The sequence below is a fragment of the Adiantum capillus-veneris genome, chromosome 2 (assembly GCF_014529385.1).
Source record: "Adiantum capillus-veneris isolate H3 chromosome 2, ASM1452938v2, whole genome shotgun sequence".
NCBI classification, from domain to species: Eukaryota; Viridiplantae; Streptophyta; class Polypodiopsida; order Polypodiales; family Pteridaceae; genus Adiantum; species Adiantum capillus-veneris.
Genome location: NC_140932.1, coordinates 107275162 through 107297605, shown reverse-complemented (window position 1 = coordinate 107297605; position 22444 = coordinate 107275162). Strand labels below are relative to the sequence as shown.

Genomic DNA, 22444 nt, shown 5'->3' with positions numbered 1-22444 from the left:
ACCTTTCCCAAGCATGGCATAGAGGAGATCCTTTGTGATGAGCATCCTCTTCTTGAATTTCAACCAAGGTAGCTCTAGGAGGCTCATTACGTGTATTCTTGTAGGGACAAGCACGATAGGCATGCCCTTGCTCCCCGCACTTGAAACAACGGTTATCTTTATGATAACGCTTTAGCTCTTCACGAGAGAGTTTATTTCTGCCTTTATAAACTCCCTTCTCCTTAGCTTTGTTGTTGTTGGTGTTGCCTTTGGGAGACTTTTGGACGTTGTCCTTCTGCTTAGGCTCGTTACGGTCCTTGTTTTCCGTGGGCTTAATATTTCTCTAAGCCCCTTGTTGGAAGTTGATTCTTGAAGACACCATGGTATGATGTATGACCACAAATATTGTGTGTGGCCTTTGGAAGTTAACATACTCCGGCATATCCTCAGTTAAGCCCGCACAAAATTGTTGTTTTTGCTCTCCAAAATCCATCTTTTTGAAGACAGTGGCTTTGAGATGTAATCCCAAAACTTGTCTACATATTTGTGGATAGATTCCTAGGGAGAGAGCTTCAACCTTCTCCATTCGGTGAGTACTTTGTCTTTGGCATCGGTAGCCAAAAACTGCTTCATGATGGAAGCTCTTAAAGCTTTCCATGTTCGTGGAGCTTCACCGTTTGCTTGTAGGCTAGACCACCATTGCCTGGTCGACTTTTGAAATGCATGGCTACATGACGTAGCTTAGAGAACTCCATGAAGCCCTCATATCCAAATGCCGCATCGAATTGTTGGATAAAGGCTAAGACTTTGTCCGTAGCACCAAAAGTGCCATTGTAGGTAAGGAAAGAGATGTTCTTTCCTCCCTCGTTGAACTTTTTGAGCTTGGACGACCTCTTCCAGGCGGCATAGGATTTCCTATGGCCTCTTGTTTTAGGTGGTTCGAGAGCTGCACCATCACTTTCTTCAGAAGAGGAAGAGTATGAGGAGGATGGAGAAGAGGGTGACCTCTTTCTCGCCTTTTTCTTCCCTTGTTCCTCCTTGTCTGCACCATCACTTTCTTCAGAAGAGGAAGAGAATGAAGAAGATGGAGAAGAGGGTGATCTCTTTCTCGCGTTTTTCTTCTCTTGTTTTCTCTCTTCCCTCTTTGAATTATGGTGTAGAGAAGTATGCGATGGTCTTCTCCGTTAGGGGGTGTTGGAGAGCGTTATGCCCTCCGTCTTCGTGGAGCCATCTCCGTTGAGGTGGCAAGAGACTCACTTCTTTCTCGTTCTTTCGGTGCGGGCTCTACCGTTGAAACTTGGGTTCTCCTTTGAGAGGGAGATGCCTCATCAAGTAGTAAGTTTTTGAGCCCTTCGTACGGATCCTCCTCTTCTTCCCTTATCGGAGAGATTCCTCTTTTGGAAGTCTCACCAAGAGCTTTCCTAGATACTCTCTCTTCATGGTGGGGATTTTGGAGAATACCATGGGTGCGCAATTGTTGTAGCACTTCTCCTTGGAGGTATGGGTTGCCCAAGGCTTGTTGAAGCCTAGAAACAAGATAGTTTACAAGCATAGGGGCATCACTAGTTGCTCTTTCATTAGCAAAATCAAAGCTATCAACATTCATTTCAATCTCTTTTCCCTTGTCAGCCATACTACCAAATTTTAGTGTAAATTTTTACTTGTACTTTGGCACTTCAAGCCCTGGTTGCTACTCCTCTTTACCGTCAAAGATAAGCACGCAAGCATCTATACTTGTGGCTCCAATATTATTAATTGCAAGGAATAGAAGAGAGGGTTCAACAAAGCCAAGACAGCACCGATTCCTCTCAAGCTTCTAATAGCTCAATAATGGTTAAGACATAGGCAAGCTATTCTACTTACTCTTTTGCAATTAATAACACCAACCATTTGTAGCAAGCTTGAGGACCTCTCTTCTTGAGCAAGAAAAGAGAAACCAATAGCTCTGATACCAATGTCACATTTGATGCACTAGTAACTTGTGTGTAGCGGAAATTGATAACATAGTGAGCATTTCATTAAGAACAAGTTCCTAATGAGCATAGAGAGAGTACTTAATTTGAGAAAACAACATAGCAATTTACACCTAGCTAATTTGGCATTGAAAATACTTGAAAAGAGAGAGAAATAGAACAATTGACTTCAGTTGAGAACCGGATTTACATGGAGCTGGTCTCCCCTCCATAAAGGCTTTGTATTATAGCTTATCCCATCAAAGGAAACTTTTGTACAATAAAATCTTTGTGTTCCTTGACAAAAATAGTTGGTGCAATGAAGATGGAAGCTTCGTGCACCATATTATTCTTGAAAAACACACCTAGTGTCCCTAGCCTCAGTCCCAAGACCTCACACACCTTCAAGAATGGTGAGAGCTAGCAAGGAATGAGGATAGATTGAGAGGAAGAAGATGTATCTTAGGAGAAAGAAGTATTCTCCTCACATAATCACTCTAATAGCATAGCTTAGCTTAATAATTAGCATGGGAGAGGAGATGAGCATGCATTGAACCTTGGCTCTTGGTTGGATTTGCATTCCATAGCCAAGAGTTGTTGGTGTAGGCCTTTACCTCTCAATGCTTGGAGAAGGAGATGGGGTTCTTCTTGCACACATGAGTTGTGTCTGTGTGTATAGCAATGTGTTAGACTAAAATGTAGCCTTCTCTCTCTTCTTGGTTGACCCCTCTTGCAATTTACTCATGCTGGCTTCCCATTGGTCCCTGTAGAGCTTAGCCAATCACAAATTAGAAGCATAATTGATAGCCTTCTGACATGTGTCCCCCTTTCCCCTTTTGTGAGAGCTTTAGGTAATGAAATAATTCATTAAAACTCTCATTGGACCTTTTAATCTTCTGGCCAATAGAAATCAGGCAAGCCATTGGGCCGTTGGATGCTCATTGGACCCCTTGGTAGACTGTCCAATAGTCTTCTAGGGAGCTTAATTTTTATTGGTTCTTTTATCAAGCATTTTTAAATTGATTAAACTAATTTTACTCTAGCCTAATTCTCATTGGTCCACCTCTATGGCCATCCAATAGGATTTGAGGGGAAATTGGGGGCAACTGGCCTAGGAGCCTGCCATGTGTCCATTCTTCCCTTTGGGGAGAGCTTGGGAGTGTGTGTGGGTGTGTTTCTCTCTCATCCCCTATTGTTAGGGCTCCCCCTCCTTGATAGGGATGTGGGAAGACTTTTGAGTCTTCCCTCCACCATCGAATTTTTCCAGCTTTGACCATTTGGACTTTCAATTGAAGTTTTGGAACCTTAGCCTATGGAAGTCTTAATGGAGTTGAAACCTTAGGTCTTTGAAGCCCCATTGAAGCACATTGCTCTTTTGCAGACTGTCCCCCTTGGATCTCTATTTTCCCTCCTTTGGATCCCTAACAGAGCCCGGTCTGGAAGCCTTACCAATATTCTATCTTTTACTCCCCTTGTCCTTCCCCATATTAAATGATCGGTTTAACATGAGAAAATCATTTGGGAGAATTAGATATTAGTTTTTATGGCAGTTTAATGATTGTACAAGCTATTGTTATGGCATATATTCAAATTTTTTGGCCATTGATAATGTAGAGAAAAGTTGACATAGATAGTTTTATGTCTTCGGCCATGGATATTACTTTGGAAAACTAAGCATGCTAAAAAGGGCCTTCATCTTATGTCTGTCAAGAGGCTTTGTTCTTTGAAATAGCCTAGTGGTTTGAATAATATTAACATACAATTTCATGCATTGGCACGAGAGACCTCTTTGCTACTCGAGTTTGTACTTCAAAAACAGCCTTGGGCTATTGTATTAGCACATATGTGCATTAAGATGTCTTCAACATCTTTTGGCACTTGGACGATTTCACAATGGGATTCTCCACTTTTCACAAAGTTGATTGTATATCATTTTTTCATTGGACTCCACGATTGATTAATGTTTTTTATTTGTTTGGTTTGGAAAGTATTCATTGGAGCACAGTTTTTCCTGAACCAATGGCTATTTAGGAGCGTAGGAGGGCTTATTTCCTTGCAAAGGTGTATACTACATTGATCATATATTGGATGATAGAGGTTAAGGGCTATCTTTTGTAGATGCTTGTGCTAAATTGGCCTAAGTGATCCTTATCATCCAAAAGATTCAAAATTTGTTGGTACCTTTTGAGCCTATTCCTCCTCTAGATGAGTCTGAAAGACTGGTGGATTGAAGCCTATATCGGCCACCCAGCTGGTGGTCCTTTGTCTCTACCTCAAATTTTGCCACATTTAGTTTACACTTTCCTCTTTCTTAGACCACGGGTTCATGATTATGCAAATAGCATTTGGAAAATACATAAGCCTTTGTCTTATTAGAAGAAATGACTCGAGACTATACAAAACAGTAAGATGCCCTTAAAATGTCAATTTTTCTATGGCTCTGCTTGCTTGTAGTTCTTCTAGTTGGTCTTTTCTAGCAACGCGCCATGTGCACCCTCTCTTTGTTACATTTATGGTGCGTCTATTGACACAATTCATCATCTATTATGAAATCGTATTGCCTTTTGCAATTTGTTGGATCATATAGTGGGGCTTCTTGGAGCTCGTTTCCCTTCTATGTCTTTAGGGGAACATTTTCAGTTGTGTGGCATTCTTGCTCTAGCTCTCAAACACTAAAGAGCTTTTTTTTATTGGCTCTAGAGAGAGAGAGAGAGAGAGAGAGAGAGAGAGAGAGAGAGAGAGTTCATGGTTTGAGACTAGTAGCATTATACACAAGAAGTTTTGGACAAATTCTCACAATATTTCCCACATTTGACTTACCTCAACATCATGAGCTTCTATGAGGGAGGCGCCTGTACCTAGCTAGGTATGCGGTGCCTCTCGAGCAGAAGCTCATGATGTTATGCATTGTATGAAAAACACCGAGAAAGACTCCGTTTTCCTACATGAGAAAATTTCTTAATCTTCTTGTGATACTCCTTCAAGTTTTATGAGGACAATCTTCGACCCTCGACTGTGCCAAAAAGCACCGCTACAAGGGAAGACTGTGATCACAGGGCACCCTCAACCACGCATACACAAAAATGCAAAAAATCAGAGACTCGCATAGCAAAAGATTTGGGAATGATTCAACAGATTTCAGTCTGAAGTAGCTACCCATTTGGGAACTTGGCATAAAATATGTAGAAGGTGGGGCGATCATGCCAACACTGCCTGTTAATTTAGAGCTAGACGACCCTAAGACCCAAGTAGATATTAGGTGGGTTAACAAGCTCAAGTGAGTAGGATGATGCCTTCAACAGGGGGTTAGCCCCGATTGCTGTCCTACAAACCAAACTTTATCGCATTATCACATGGAGACAGACTACGATACTCTAAACTAGGTCCCCCAATCTGTACCCCATACAAGTGGATGTCACCTAGGTATCAAACAACCATAGCTTAGTGTGGGGCTCCGAAAACTGAACCACAAGCACAGGAAGGGTTGCATATCCTCATGGGAGTCTTGAAGCTATTGCCTCTTATAGAGAAAGAGGGACATGTAACTAGTGTGCCATAACTATCTCGTAGAGAACGATTCAATAAGTCACTTTCATGAAGTAAATCACCATTGAGTATGCTGCAATGTACCTGTATTTTGAGTCGAGAATTGATCCCAAAGTGGTATATATACAAGTTATCAATCATCCACCAACCCTTGCAAGAATAAAAACTTAGACGTCAATAGATGTTGTGGCAGTAAAAAGATTATAGACATGAGTTCATAAGATCGTGTCGATGCACTATGTGATCACATGCTCTAAAAAGAAGGAAAAACCATATGTAAGTAAAGTAGGGAGGTGGCATCGTCTTCACCAAGCTATTATAAACCATAGGAAACATGCCCTTCCTCCGTATTCCTCCTCCAGTGTTGAAGGGTTACAATATGCATCTCCTCCAAAGTTGGTCATGTTTGTTGATTATAGGAGAGTCACCTGTTTTTTCTTCACCATCAACGCGGGGAAGGAAGTAGGGAGAAACTATACACATATCATGTATTTACAACTGCACATTGTTGCACATTACACCCTCGAGGGGCAATGCATCAAGAGGAATTCATTACCTTCAAAAGTTTTCAAAAAAAGTGGTGTCACAATGATCCTACTGTAAAATGATATGTGGATACAGATATTGTGTCTTGGGTAGCAGGTTCCAACTCTTTGATTCTCTTGGCACAAGATGACTCAGACAGGAGAATCATATCCTTCAATGAGTAATTTGCTAGATCAGCCCCTTCAACTGCAATCTTCTGATTTTACATTGTTCTTGTCCTGTAATCGACCTTGCGATTTGGAGTTGGCCTTGACCATCTTGCGTATATCCTGCAATTAGTGCATTCTAGGGGAAAATGTTGCAAGGAGGAGCTAGTCTAGGACACTTTGCACCTAGCAAAGAGCACAACACGTCTCTTTTTTAGCACCTATCTGGTTCTGATCGCAGTCAAGAGTAGCAAGTATTATGGCAATGAACGGTCTAGTTGTACCAAGTTTTGCTCATAGCATGGTCAACACCTTGCTTTACCCTGCATCACAGTCTCGTCATGGATTAATTGCAATCCTATGTTAATTTGTCCAAACATAGCATAGCCTTTGGCAAGCATGAGCAGTCGTCATTGACCCTTCGATTTTGCCCCTCCTTGTCAATTACTCCGGAGGTCATAGCATGCACTTGAGAGACCGCATGCGGAGCAGTAAGCTCATCAAGAACATTTTACATCTTGTGCACCCATGTGGAGAGAAGGCCTCACTCCTCATCAGGAGAAAACTTAAAGCATCTTGGCCTTTCCTCTGTTGCATATGTGTGGCTGCAAGCTCACTGCTTGCTGGTCTTGCCGCATGTTCGTGGCTCCAAATTGTTGTGCGTGAAGGGCACAATAAAATGGGAGTATAATCAGCTCTGGAACATTGGGTCCCAACCCCTTCTCTCTCATACAAGATCTGGCATGTTGTATCAATTTCTTCCTGTCCTATTAAAAAGAGAAGGATATCACCTACTGGTTCACTAAATGTATCTGCATAACAGTAATAAGTACATCATCTACATAGCCACTCACTGGTTGCTTCGCAGACAGAGTCTCGAGAGGAAACATTCTTCCTGGAATAGTGAAAACAGTTCATCCAAAAAAGTACCCAGAAAACTTGTAAATGTCGAGTGTAGCTAAGGTGACTATAAGCCGCAGATCTTTTTGTAGCCTTCCTAGGTTATTGAGCAGCCCAAAGAAGAAATCGGTGTATATTGTTCTTTCATGCACTTCATCAAGCACCATAATAGAATCCGTTGAGAGATGGCTATCCACAAGCATTTCTTTTAGAAGCATTCCATCTGTCATATACTTGACTTTCGTGTCAGGTCTTACAATGATGATCGTTGCACAAAGGCTACAAAGTGCTCATGCCTCCACCTTGTTGCCTCCTACTCTTGGCCAGCTGTATGCCGCATAGGTGATTGCATTTGAAGAAAGGTTGTCTTCAATTCCCATCTGCTCAAAAGCCCCAGAGCAAGAACTTTCTGTGCTTTGGCATACAAGTCAACCAAAGCAATCCAAAGCAAGACATGGTTCTGCAATAGCCCTCAACTCGGAATCTCATCCTGAATTCGCTCACATATCAACATTTTGGGCAATGCTACATGCCTTCAAGGTGCGTGCATAGGTGATTGCATCTGAGAAAAGGTCTTTTGATTAGCATCTTCTCAGAATGGCCCAAAGATTCCTTGCCAGAACCATGTTGGACTTATCTTGCAATCAGCATGCTCCAAGAGATGACATCCTGTACACGGATGTCGTAGTCAACAGCAACAGACAGGCTCTCTTCCGCTCGCTCTCCCGAATTCTCTCGCCCATGCCAACATCTTGCGCAATGCCACAAGCCTTCAAAGTGCATACAAAGGTGATTGCATTTCGAAAAAAAAAATCTTCGCTTTGCATCTACCAAAAGAGCCCAAAGCTTTTTTGCCACAAGCATGTTGGACTTGTTTTGCATTCAGTACACTCCAAGAGACGACATCCTGGACAGGAATGTCGTACTCAATAGCAACGGACAAGCTTTCTTTAGCTCAAGCACGGCAAACCAAATGACAATCAGATAATGGCATTGTTTTCATTTCTCCCCTAGCTTTGTCCGTATGCCTTGCAAACCCAAAAAGATCGAGCATGCAATTGAGGTGCTCCTCATCATATTGCCATACTTTTCCCTTATGATATCAAAAAACATTCAGCCATCATCCACTAGACTTGAATGAATACATGCACTGAGCACATTAGCAAAAGTGATTGCAGTTGGGGAGGTGCTCTCTTGTTGCATACGACAAAAACACTTTGCAACAGCATCTGGAATTCTCTCAGTCATGTCAACATGTTGGGCAATGCCACATGGCTTGAAGGTGTATGCATAGGTGACTGCATTTGAGAAAAGGTCTTCGACTCACATCTGCTTAGAAGATCCCAAAGATTACATGCCACAACCATGTTGAACTTATCTTGCAATCTCATACAGGAGCATTGTAGTCAACAACAACAGAGGCATTTTAGGGCATGAGTCTCACGAATCCAGTGAGAGGGCCGAGGCTGCTTCTCCGCTACTGTTGCTTGTTTTTAGCTGCCTACGCTTTCAACTCCAGTGAGAGGACAGTGGCCCAAGCCCCGGCTGCTTCCATGCTACCATCACTTGTCATAGCCTTGCATTCTGTTTTTAGCTGCTCTTTGTTTAGGAGCTTTTTTTTGAGAGAATGACATGGAACATTGTGACTGCAGCTTTCCTCGAAGATCATGGTAAAAATGACTCCCAAATATGTGCACTACATACTCCACCAATTCCTGACCATAAGTAAATATTGGTGCCAATGCCCTCCCCCACTATGCTGTGGTGTTAAATACCATTATCTTAGTCTGGCCAAGGTTCATAGACAAATCTCTTTTCTGTGTATAGCTCCGTAATGCATCTAAATTTCTTGGTAGCCTCTCAGGCGAGTCAGCAATGAAAACAATATCATCCACATAATGCAATCAGGGAAACCAAGTGCCTGTTAACTGTACACCTCTATCGCTCTCTTTGTCAATATACTGTGATGGCATTTCAAGTGGCCAGAACGAGACAAACAGAACCTTTAGCAAAGCACACACCATGCATTCTAAGTAAATTGTATGTCGTCATCCACTTTACCTTGGTAGTTCCTGAATTCAAACTTTTCAACCAGCACAGGGGATATCCTAGTGTCAGAATGCTTCCCAAGACGGTACTTGTTGTGAATCAGACCACTTTGCAAGAGTTTTTACAAGCATAACAAAACATGGATGTTTTCTCTTGTGAATGACGGCAAGAAAACTGACAGAGATGCCAAGAGTACCCAGCACGGTAAAAATCCGTACCTCGTCAAGAATTGGTGTGTAGATGGATTGGGAAATATATCTTACCCATAAACCTACAAATATATGATTCAGGATCGAATCTTTGGAAATTAGCAACAAAACTGACAGTTTCCAATGATTTCTTGGCTAATTCTTAGACATAAATTTCCTTAAAAGCCATTTAAAAATAGCGGTTGGGCTAAAAAAAGACCCAAATTTATTCCTCAGTTCCGAAGAGGTCAAAGATGATCTAGTATCATAGCTATTCTGTGCTTATAATGCATGCACACGCAAACCACTTTAAGCATATCCATTGACTAAATGACATTCCCCATATCCCTGTACTATTCAGCCAACTACCTTGCATTAGATAAAGACTAATTGTCCACAAGACAGCATAACCCATCAAAACATCATGCTAGTGCTGACTAAATACTAGGACATCCCTACTTACACCAGCATGGCATAGTGGGTTTTTAACATTGCCATAATACGTGTAGAAAATATTTGGCGTAGAGCTTGTAGAAAAAAAAAGCTTAACATGTCGGTCACATGCAACATCACCAAAAGAAAATATATTATTTGAGTTCAACAAGCACATAGACCAGTAAGTAACATTCAAGAACTTTATTCTCTTCATCAACACCCTTCTCAATGATGATTTCACGAAGAAATGTTACAATGAACCAGGTGAACGGCTTATCATTGGAAGCATGTGCACACTTGTCGAGAGAGATACAAGGGAATACCACCAAGAATCGATAGGAGTAGTGAGTAGGATGGTACGTGGGCGGTACTGATAATGAAGAATGTGCATGACTTTTTTCCTTCAAGAAGTCAACATGTACCGAGCACCAAGGCTTATCTCTCTCCAAATGCACCGATGGGTGTCTGTGTGTGCATTGTATATTGGCCCAACAGGTGGCACATCATGTCAAGACAGCCTTGTTGGCAAAAAATTGAGTCGAGGAGCTAACTCTACACTGCAATCATTTTGGTATTTGGAGTGTTAGGTTGGCGGGAAAAATTTGTGGAGGTTAAATGGCAGCGAGTAGAACTCTTCACTGCGAATGTCGCCTTTGAATGTTCGAAACCTTGCCCACCAAGGCATGCCCCGATCAATTTTCGACTTTCTCACTTGATAAGAACAATCTAGAAGAACCGCCACAATCAATGCCACAGTTGCTTCCGAAGAGAAGAGAACATCCAAGATGTCATCGAACTGCAAAAGTGATACATATGAAAAAGGTCTTACGTCACACCAAGGTATCTAGGGCTTGAACATTATATATATATATTTAGTTAATCAAATGATTGGTGCAAATTCTTGGGGGAATCAGACAGAATGCTCAAGGGAAGGACAAAAACCCTTACCCATCTAGCACCGGAGCGAACAGGCCCATAACCAGCCGTTGCTGTGTATTCATTGAAGTATTGGGGTATAGACAGACCCAAAAACAAAGAGACTCCCACAATAAATAATGACCGCAATGAATTCAAATTCGTAAACTGGAGGAACGAAATTCCTGTGGCAGCTGCACAAAGAAAGGAATCCCATGAGATGGGCTTTTTGCAAAATAATTGCATTCATTTCAATCATACAAACTCCTGCATACATACTACTGTCAAACAATAAACTAACTTGTAACATTATCAAATGCAGGGTAGCAAATGTCAGCAATAGGAATATTTTCAGTGAATGGGCAATTACGCGAGCTAGAGAGAGAGAGAGAGAGAGAGAGAGAGAGAGAGAGAGAGAGAGTCCTGTGAATATTTTGTTTTTGTTACTAAGTTTACATCACCATGGTCCCCATTCTCAGCCTTGGGCCTTGCCTGAGTCCTCACAAACCAACCTTGCGGAAGCATAGAGCAATGGGGAGAATACACGAGAGAGAGAGAGAGAGAGAGAGAGAGAGAGAGAGAGAGAGAGATACTGCTGAACTAACCAACCTTGGGAATGAATTGATGATAATACAATGGGGCAAGGTGTACTTATATAGTCACCTTAGCAAATTACCCTACCCAGACTTTGACAAATAAGTAAAATAAATACCTAAAAACCAAAATAAATAATGGGATCACATTGGGCAGTTCACTTGAGATGCCTTTACTTTAACACCCTCTCTGCAGCTCATAGTGGACATAAATAGTGAGACCCAGTCGATGAAGAACCTACCATGGACACCCCAATAGTTGATCAATCTACTAGATACATCTTGGTTATGCCATCCTCAACTTTGTACCTTAGAAGACTGCCATCTTGAGCATCGGTTGCCTTGTTAAAAATTGAAATGTAGACCACACTACATTCAAGAATACCCATTCGTGAACTGTGCACATATCACGTCCAAATACTCTTAGATAATGAACTTTGAAACACATCATGTCCATAATCCAACCAGCAACAATGGATTGGTGCACTCATCCATAGTATTTTAGATATGTATGATTGGTTCCCTACCAGATGCATGTGCCTTGAACTCCGGCCCACAAGTTCAAACACCGATAACTTGAACTCCAACATAAGGTCCAAATTAATTGTAGGGAGCACTACTTGCCCCTCTCTGCCACTCACAAGCCTCTCTCTGGCTGAAGCGAGTGGCGGCAACCGCCTTCTGACTAGAAATCTGGCATCGTGGCCACTAGCCGCCGCCACATGTGCCATGCCGATCTCTTATGTCAATTTTGTATCACCGTTATCTCTGTCCAGCTTGCCTTTGCCTCTGTCCTCTAGCGAACTCGTCCATTTGCTTTTGGCTTCACAATCCCGAGCCAAACAATTTTTCAATTTCCTTGAGAACTACGCCCTCGCATAGGCCGCTAACTGGGAACTGATCAATCCACCTTCCATAGCCAGGTCTTGGTTTTGACTCATCTTCATTGATGTCATGGCTCCGTGGGAACATCTATTGGCTTTGTCCTTCCCTTCACCTTTGGGACTTGTCCATGCCACGTGCTTCAAAACGCTATCGAATGCTTGCTCCAAAGCACTCCAAAGAAGGCCTCGACCATGGCATTTCAAAACGCAGTAGAGCAAGGCCATATCCATGTAGTATTTCAAGATGCACGCAACAATAGGTCCACCGCAAATGCTGCCTCTCAAAACTGCCGCAATATCTGAAGCATTCTAGAACGCTGTTGATGGACACCATTGGCTAACAGGGTGTGTCTCAGAACGCTGCAAAGCCTAGGTGAGAAATTTGCGACTTGCTCTATCGGCGTTTCAAAATGCCGACGACTAGACTATTGTCACCTCTTTTGGCTTTAGCATTTTAGAATGCTGCGATAGAGACTGTCCGCCTACCTTTTTGCCTTGCGTTTTAAGATGCTTTCACGCACAGCTCCCGGAGCTACCAAAACGTAAGTCAAAGATGCCCTTTCCGAGAGCGTTCTAAAACGCTACCGATAAAGCCCTAAAACGTTGCAAGATATTTTCTTCTTCTTTTCCTCTTCTCCACGCACGAATGCTTGTTTTCGCCCAAGGTTACGGAGCCTTTAGCTCTAATACCATGTCAAAGTCGACGATGCGGAAGCGTAGAGCAATGGGGAGAATACGAGAGAGAGAGAGAGAGAGAGAGAGAGAGAGAGAGAGAGAGAGAGAGAGAGAGAGAGAGAGAGAGAGAGAGAGTTGAACCAACCAACCTTGGCAATGAATTGATGATAAGGGGACAAGGTGTACTTATATAGTTACCTTAGCAAATTGCCCTACCAAGACTTTGACAAAAGTAAACTAAATACCTAAAAGCCCAACTAAATAATGGGATCACATTGGGCAATTCACTTGAGATGCCTTAACTTTAACGGGGGGGGACAATAGGTCTCTTGAGTAGTACAATGTCCGACTATGATGATGATGACAATATCATCAAACTAGGACAATCACTCCTCATAGGATTAGCTATATATGATACAAATAAGATTAAAAAAAAAAGACTTCATAGTCTCTTGCCAATCAATTGATGGAGGTAAAATAAACTAAGGTTTGGAAAATGTACTAGTATTAGGTAGTAGACTCTAGGTTGTCGACAGGTGTTGCCCACTGTTCACTATCTCGAATCTCCGGATGAAGATGAAGAATGATTTAGATTTATCTATCGAGTATTTATTGTTTGCTTCTAGTTTGCACCATTGCAGTTTTCAATAGTGTGTTTCTTGAGCCTTGCAATTTATGTCATTGATCATTCGATGGTTGTAATTCAACACTATTCAGTATTCATATGAATTCTGAAGCAATATGCAAAATGGTACCGTGGATGGTTGAAAAGTCTTGTCGTGTGCTAGTGTTCACTATATAGTGCAATATGCAAAATGGTACCATTAAATGGTTGAAGGGCCTTGTCTTGTGCTAGTGTTCACTATTTAGTGCTAATCTATGCATTGAGGTCATTGTGTAATAGATACATGATTGATGTGTTTATAAAAATGTGTAAAATATGTTTCTGAAAAATGGTGTACCTTAAAATATACTTGTAAATACAAAAATATGTATTGAATCCGTACCGTACACTATGTACCTTTCCACCTAGAAGTTTACCAAACAAAGCATGCATAAGGATAGCTCAAGCCATCTCTACGATCGTCCCGTGCTTCTACTCGACACCTTCATTCTGCAATGGAGTGTAAATAGTAGTCAACTAGCAATGAATGCCCTCTGACTTGCACAATTGTGCAAGCTCCTTGGAAGTGACCTCACCTCCTTTGTCTATGCAAAGAGTAACAACCTTGAGAACCTTCTCTCTTAACCATAGTCCTATTATCTATAGTCTGTTAAGTAGGTAAAACCTCCCACTTGATCTTCATGAAGTAAACCCAAATGTACTTGCTAAAGTCATCCACAAGCATCAACATGAACAACGATCCATTGACGGAAGGAGACCACATAGATCAGCATGAACGAGAGCAAGTGGCTTCAAAGCATGATTCTGGGCCTCCTTTAGAAAGGCCTCTGTGTGTTGCTTGTCCAACTGACAAGAGATGCAAACGCGTGACTGAGAGCAAATGTTGGGCAATTTGTTCACACAAGACTCCCTAGCTGCCTTCTATAGCTCTTCATAGTCCAAGCGACTAAATTTCGCATGATATAATGAAAAAGATCCTACTCCATGGGAAAGAAAGGTTGTATGTGCCCCCTAGGAATCCAGGCTAGCCACAGAGAGTAGGTTGAAGGCCATGTTTGGAACATAAAGTGCCTCTGCTATACTGTAGTTTGGATCAGTCAAAGAATTGAAAATGACTAGCTTGCCTGCACAAGATACGGCTTCTCGTACCAAGCACGCGAAATTACCTTAATTGCACCAATCTAGAGGAAAATCTGTAGCATACAAATCTCGAAGAGAGTGCCCAGCAACCACGTGGGTAATTTGGTCCATTTGCCTCGTCACAAACTACTCAAGTGTCGCGTCACTAAAGACCCAAAGGGTTAGGACTCCCTAGTCCCTAACCGTAGCCAACCTGCGAATCTCGGCTCAAGGGAAACCCTAGCAAAAGCAAAAGCAGAAGAAGATGAAGTCCTCACCAACTTACAAATTCTCGCCGAGTGGCCCAATTGTAACAAACTTGGCCACCCCAAGTCTAGATTCTACCGCGACGCAACAAAGATTCACTTCAAAACAGTTCACAAAAGACGACACGGCCCAACACAGTTCCGTGCCAAGAGGTATTGGTCCCCAAAGACTGGCGCCCCTTTCAGCATTTCTTTTTATATTAATCTGTGTGCAAAGTACAAGAGAGTCCGCGGGAACTCACACTCAGACTCTGCTTCCAGATGTTCTGAGTAATGAGGCCCAAAAGACTTATTTATTGTTACAAGGGATGCCCAAAAGAAGAGCACCAAAAATCTCAAACTCAAAAGTTTCTCAACTCAAAAGGATTATGCCCAAAAATTGGCCAACATAATTTTCGAAAATCCGTATGTACGGCCGCGTCAGCAACTCAGTGCGTTTTCCGGAGACCTTGCCACGTCAACAGTAGGCGGATTTTGCGAAAATCTGTGCGACACTGCCACGTCAGCCTATCCACGTGTTTTCCGAGGCTGTGCCAACAAGGTGTGTGTCACAAAGTGATGACGTGGCTACGGACAAACCCTAATTTCAGGCTAAAACCCTAAAATCCCTGCAAACCCTAAAAACTGCCAGAAACCCTAATTTGCAGCAAACTCTAATTTATGTCAGCAAATCCTAATTTCTGCCAGGGGTGCCACGTGGCAGCAGCAGTACGGAATTCCGTGATTTGCGACGGAATCTGCGTTGAAGAAAAGCAGCTTTCTGGCCTACGCAATTGAGAAAGAGAGAGGATGCTTTTGCTTTCAGTGAAACTCTTTAAAAGAGAGAGAGAGAGAGAGAGAGAGAGAGAGAGAGAGAGAGAGAGAGAGAGCGAGAGAGAGAGAGAGAGAGAGAGAGAAAAGGCCTTTTTGCTTTTTCTTTGGGACTCTGCTTTTGGGCTTTCAGAGCTTTTGATTTTGAATCTTCTGGGGCTCTGCTTTTGGGCATCCCTTATAACCTTTAAATAAGTGGTGAGGGCTTCACTTCTCAGAGCATCTGGACGCAGAGTCTGAGAGTGAAACCCTAGCCACTCTCTTGTACTTTGATCTGATTAATATAAAAAGAAATACCGAAAGGGGCGCCAATCTTTGGAGCCAATATCTCTAGGCACAGAACTCCGTCGGGCCAGTGCAAATCTATTGTGATCTGTGAATTGTTTTGAAGTGGTTATTTGGTGCTGTCGCGGTTGATTCTTGACTTGGAATGTACAAGTCTGTTACAGTAATATCAAAGCACGGGTGATTTCTCTTCTACGGGAAATCCGATCCCCGAATTTTTTTTCCACGGCACCTATGGCTTCAGGCAATGATAAGTCGACTCCCTCTGCATCTGGAGATGCGGACAGGGATCACAACGAAGATTCTGGCACAGAGTATGGCCCGCCTGGGCCTACTCCGGCGGAGCAGCGAGAGATGGAGCGTCGTAAATTGATTGATGATGCAACAAAGATGATGCTTAATTTTGCCAGGGACCCGAAGATGGCAAAATATATGAACCAGACCTCTTTGGAAGAGGTACAGACGGAGTGGCAGAGAACCACAACACAACTCCCGAAACCCGCTCTCAAGAAACCTTCTGCCTCCAAGAAATATACGGAGAAGGAACTCGAGAACGTGGTTGATGCACGGATTGCTCAGCTTTTCGACATACAAAAGAAAGACAAAAAGCAGAAGAAAGGCACTGACTTCCCGGGATATTTGGGTCGTCGGTCGACATTCGACAAGGCAAAGAAACTGAAGAAGCGTGTCAAGTTTGAAGGCTTACCTAGTTTTTCTTCTTCTTCTTCTGACAGTTCTTCTAGCTCTTCAAACTCGAGCAAAGAAGACAGAAAAAGCAAAAAGCGAAGCAAGAAACAATGCTTCGAAAAGGGCAAGAAAAAGGCAAAGAAGTCTAAGTCTCGCCCAGTGAGTGACACTTCTACAGAGGACTCGTCTACGGACAATTCAGACTTTGACAATGGAAACTTTTATGCGAACAAGAAGAATTTTTACAAAGCCAACCAGTATGACTTTCTCGAAGATAAAAGCAAGAAAGTCCGAGAGTTTAAGGAAGGTGGCCAAGCACTCAAGTTTGATACTTTTTTGGGATACTCCGATGCTTTGAAGGCTTTGTCTTTTATACAACAGTTTGACATCGCTTTCGCGGGAGGACACTATTCAGAGCACTCCAAGATTCGGAGAGCTGCCTCTTATTTTAAGGGGAATGCTCGCACTTGGTGGTCCACGCTTCTATTAAGCAAGACTGTGCCAGTTACATGGCTGAAATTCAAGAGGCTTTTTATTTCTTCTTGGTTGACTCAAGAGTTTGAACGAGATATACGAGCTGCTTGGAACCATCTCTGGATGACCAAGAGCGATACAGTGAATTCTTACTGTGAAAGATTCTAGAGCTCTTTTCTACCCGCCTCTTCATTCAAGAAGATCTCGTTCAGAGAACAGATTGAGTGGTTTACCTTGGGTCTACCTACAGAGATCCGAGATCACTGCTTGGAACAGAAGTCAACTTCTATTCAGAAGTTGATGAGTCATGCGAAGCCAGGCTTTGCAATTCGCTATGGCAGTCTAACTTACCCCACAGATGAGGTCACGACAAAACGACCCAGACAGACTTCTGGGAATGAAAGTAGAAAGAGAAAGAGCAACCCAAAGAGAAAGGATGCACGACCCAAGCTTACTCCTCAGGGAGGGGAAGTGCTTTGGATGCGGGGAACTGGGACATATCTCCGCGAAGTGCCCTAAAAAGGCACAGAACGAACGAAATGACAAGGACGACGAAAGGCTTGAGAGTTCGAGGGCAGCTAAGGACCGCGTACGAAAAGGCAAGATGAAAACAGGACTGGTTTCAGATTGTGTGGGTACTGATCCCGACACCATGGATGAGAGTACAGAACTTTGCCGAGCTTGGAGCAAAGTGAAAGATCAAGAGGCCCTGACTTTCTTTGATAGAAGAGACAAGGCCAACTTCATTTCACTGGAATTGGCGGCGCGGCTCGAGATTACTCCTGATCGGATGGGACCACTTGCAGAGGTAGTTCTAGCGGCACCCGGCAAGGACGTAGCCATTACACTTGTCATTGGCAAACTTCGGTTGCATTGTCAAGGGTATTTGGGGCATAAGGACTTCTTCATAATGCCTTTGGAGGGTTGTGATGTTCTCTTAGGGATTCCCTGGTACCACAAGAACAACGCCGTGGCCGATTATTGGGCGAGAAAAGCGACTTTGACAACAGAAAAGGACAGAACAATTGTACTTGATATTAAACTGAAGGGCGAGTCTGTCCCTATTGTATTAGCTTCGGCCATTTCAAAATTAATGAAATCCAGTCTGTTTGTTTACTCGATCTTTATGAAAGAGTTGAGTGATGATGATAGGACAAATATGTCTAAACTTGATAAAGAACGCCAAGATTTTCTACACTCGCGCCAATTGCTTCTCAGAAGGCCTGCCAGGTGAGTTACCACCTGCTCGTCCGGAAGATCATACCATTGATCTGATACTTGGAAGTACACCACCGAACCGGCCACCCTACCGTGTGAGCCGAGCACAGAATGAAGAGATTATGAACCAAGTGAAAGACCTCTTGCAAAAGGGTCTTGTCCAGCCTGGTACTTCACCGTACTACCCTCCACTGTTGTTGGATTTGAAGAAAGACGGATCTTGGAGAATGTGCATTGATTATAGAGCTCTCAACAAAATCACCATCAAGAACAGATTTCCGATTCCTAGGATCGATGATATACTCGACAAGTTACAGGGATCCTCGTGCTTTAGCAGGATTGACTTGAAGAGTGGATATCATCAGATCAGGATAGCGCCGGGAGACGTCTACAAGACAGCTTTTCAGATGGCTTTTGGGTTATTTGAGTTTTTGGTGATGCCTTTTGGCTTAACCAATGCTCCTGCGACATTTAACCGGATGATGGACAGGATTTTTCGAGAGTACAGGCTATTTGTTGGCACTTTCTTTGACGACATCATTGTTTTCTCCAAGAATGAGGTAGAACACAGAGATCATCTGCTTCAGGTCTTTCAAGCATTACGAGATCACAAGTTAGTGATTAATGCAAAGAAAAGTGAATTTTTCCTACCCGAGATACACTTTTCGGGAGACATTGTGTCAGCAGCAGGAGTGCAAATGGACTCGACCAAGATAGAGACTATCCGTGATTGGCCCGATTTGAGGAATGTCCATGAAGTTAGAAGCTTCTTGGGACTATGTTCGTACTATAGACGTTTCATACAAAAGTTTGCAGAGGTTCCTTCCCCTATATCTTGACACAGAAAGGAGTACCTTTCTTGTGGGGACCCACAAAGGTGACTGCCTTTCAAACATTGAAAGAGAAATTGACTATAGGACCTATTTTGACTTTGCGGGACTTGCAAAAGTCATTTGAAGTATATTGTGATGCTTGTGGTCGTGTCTGGGTGCGGTCTTGATGCAAGAAGACCATGTCATAGCTTACGAGAGTCGTTTGTTCTCTAGGCCGGAGATGACAGCACAGATTTATGAGAAAGAGCTTTTGGCGGTTATCCATGCTCTTACTCAGTGGCGGCATTACCTACTCGGAGCGCATTTTACTGTCTTTACAAACCATCAGAGTTTGCGCTACTTCTTGTCAGAGAAGCAGCTTTCGGAAAAGCAGATGCAGTGGTGTCATGTGACACATCCAACCCTATGTGTCCGTGGACAAGCTACACCATAGCAGGGTTCCCGTCAGTCGAGTCAATTAGATTAGCAGTGATCTGGCACTTTTGTGAGTCTATTCGTAGACCGTGCATCCCAGTCACTTAGCTTAGATGCATATCCTCCGGTTGCACACAGCATGATCATCGGAATTCCCATCAAAATCCATTAGCATCAACTAGGGGAATTTTCCAATGCATTTAGCCTATTTTCCTATTTTTGGTTATTTTCACTTATTATTTTTAAGTGACTTTCCAACAAAAGTAGGTAGGGCAATTTTGCTAAGTTAATATATAAGCAAACCCAAGTTAGCACTTTCTGGCAGAAGAGGCAGCAAGAGCTTCCCGCTCAACAGGTAACTTCTCAGCAATACCCCCTCAGACACTCGGACCCTCTAGCGTTTTTGGGATCACCCTCTCTAGCAGACTTGGCGTTTTCTTCATAGCAAGCCATCGCCATTCCCCCCAGCTTCCTGGCGTTTCCTTACCCAACCACCCTCGCCAAAAAGTATCAAGGCCTAGCATTTTTCTCCTAATCCTCATCAGCGATTTCAGCCATTAACTAACGCCAGCAACAGCAGCAGATTCAGCGTTTTTTAGCATTGAATTCAGAAGAGCATCATCAGGCACATCAGCGTTTTTGCTTTGCAGAGTCAGATCAGCCTCGAATGCATCAGATACATCAGCGTTTTGGGATTGCAGATGCAGATCAACCTAGCGTTTTGGCAAAGGATAGATTCAGCCAGCGTTTTGGTTTTCAGCCCTAACCCACATCAGATCCACACAGTTTCAGCCCTATGACACAGTAGCAAAACTCCCCCAAGTCGGTTGCAGATGTTCTCCCATTTTCAGCCATAAAAACGCAGCCAAAACAGTCATTTTCAGCCACCGAAACAGCCCTGAAAAACAGCAGTTAGAAGATCTCAGTTTTCAGCCATCAAGTCATCCTCGTCATCACCGTCGTCGTCGTCGGCATAGTCCCATTGCATCAATCCATTGCATACACATTGTACACCTTTGTGCAATCAAAGTAGACCACTCTCGCCGACGAGAGTGGGGCCTTCGGAGGAGGGTTTTACAACCTCTCGGGTGTTGTATCTCTTCTCTCTTCTTCTCTCAGTCTCATTCACTTGCACGCACAATATCCACTCACTTTGTTCGTGATCATAGCACTCTCCATAAGACGGAAAGCTCTCTCTTTCCCTAAGAACTAAAAGGAACCTTGAGCAATAAAGATCGCTAATCTTGAGAAAATACAACATTCATTCCGCTGCACCTTACATTGGTATCAGAGCTTTGGAAGTGTTCTGCATTACTCAAGGAAAGAACCACAAGAATTTTTTTTGCTTGTTGCGGTCGCACGAACCCAAGTTTACTTGGGCGTGGCGATTCCTAATCATGTTTTGTTGAAGAGTGACAGGAATCCCAAGAAAGAAGGGCTTGTCCAACCTCCCCTTGTGTCTCTTTTCACTCATTGAGAGCGGACCGTGCACTTAGCGGCCGGCCAATCGACGTGAGGTGGGAAAAAGCAACCTTGGTGTGAGTGCAAGGCCGCCAAGGCCCGCCCGCAGAAAGGAGTAGAACTCGGGTGAAGAGAAGATCCTTCTCAACGCGATTTGCAAGCGAAAGAAAACCCCAAGAACCCAAGACCCTCAAACCTCAAGAACCTCAAGAACCCAAGATTCTCACGAATCAAGGACCTCAAAAACCTCAAGATCCTCAAGACCCAAGTTCCTCGCGAGCTTAAGACCCCAGATCATAGTGCATGGTCGTCACTCGAAGCGGAATGGATACTTCGCATACAGATGATGAGCATGAGAGAGGAGACGAAGACTCATCCCCACCTGGAGATGATTTCTTAAACCCTCCCCCTTCACCATCTACGCCACCAAGTGCACCAAACCCTATGGAGGAAATGGTCAAGCAAATGATGGCCATGATGGATAGACAAGAAGCAAATCGCCTTGCTCAAGAACGTGAGCGCGATGAAAGAAACGCAAAACTTGCCGCAATGCAAGAAGAAAATCGACTTGCTCTCGAACGCGAGCGCGATGAACGAAATGAACGCAAAGCAGAAAGGGATGCCGAGCGAGAAGCTCAAAGGGAAATTCGTAATCAAGAATTTATTTCCCAAGTCCTAGCCTCGAAGACCGAACCACCCAAAGATCGTGGGAGTTCGTCAAGTGGCGCAAGCCACGATGCGGATTCCAACCATCAAGTTACAGAAAAGTTGACTTTCGATACGTATGACGGTAAGATGGAAGCTACGGTTATTCATTCTTGGTTGCATCAATTTAATGCTTATTTTGCGACAACTAAGAAGACAAGAAATAGCAAAGTTTTGACGGCAGCTATGTACCTTGCTGGTGATGCCATCAATTGGTACCACGCATAGCAAGAGGCACAGCTAGCCGCGCACCTAGAGGCAGCCGATGATTTCACGCCCCCCTCTTTTAGTTGGGCTCATTTCCAAGACAAGCTCAAGGTACGGTTTATGCCACCTCAGTACCTTGCACGATTGAAGGACGATTGACGCACTCTCAAGCAAAATGGTATGCCGGTTATGTCTTTTTCTAATCGTGTTTTGCAGCTAGGTACCCAACTACGCATGTCGGATGATGAGCGCAAAGAGGCTTTTCTCTTTGGATTGGACGAGTATATCAAGTACGATGTCGAGGTATTTGATCCAATCGATCTCAACAAGGCGGTAGCGATTGCTCTCGCACAGGAGATGAAGCACAACAAGGGAAAGCCTAAGGAGAACAAGACTTCCACAAGTACCTCGCAAACTTCTCAGAACCCTCAGAACGGTAAGAATGATAACTCTTCTAACCAATCTTCCAACAGTCTCTCATCAAATAATTCTTCCAATGAATCTAAGGGTAAGGCTAACACAACTGCTAAAC

At 43.3% G+C, this 22444-nt stretch overlaps 1 protein-coding gene across 1 annotated transcript in view; it reads right to left on the bottom strand.

Annotated features, from left to right (window-relative positions):
- Positions 1-9922: 9922 nt before the first annotated feature.
- LOC147463351 (nucleobase-ascorbate transporter 2-like) overlaps positions 9923-22444 on the bottom strand; it is a 39374-nt gene continuing 26852 nt past the window's right edge. The window contains exons 13-14 of the mRNA XM_086488259.1: positions 10690-10850; positions 9923-10537 (exon numbers count right to left, since the gene is read on the bottom strand). Coding sequence (XP_086344385.1) covers positions 10325-10537; positions 10690-10850 — 374 coding nt within the window. The 3' untranslated portion in view covers positions 9923-10324. The remainder of the gene's footprint in view (positions 10538-10689; positions 10851-22444) is intronic.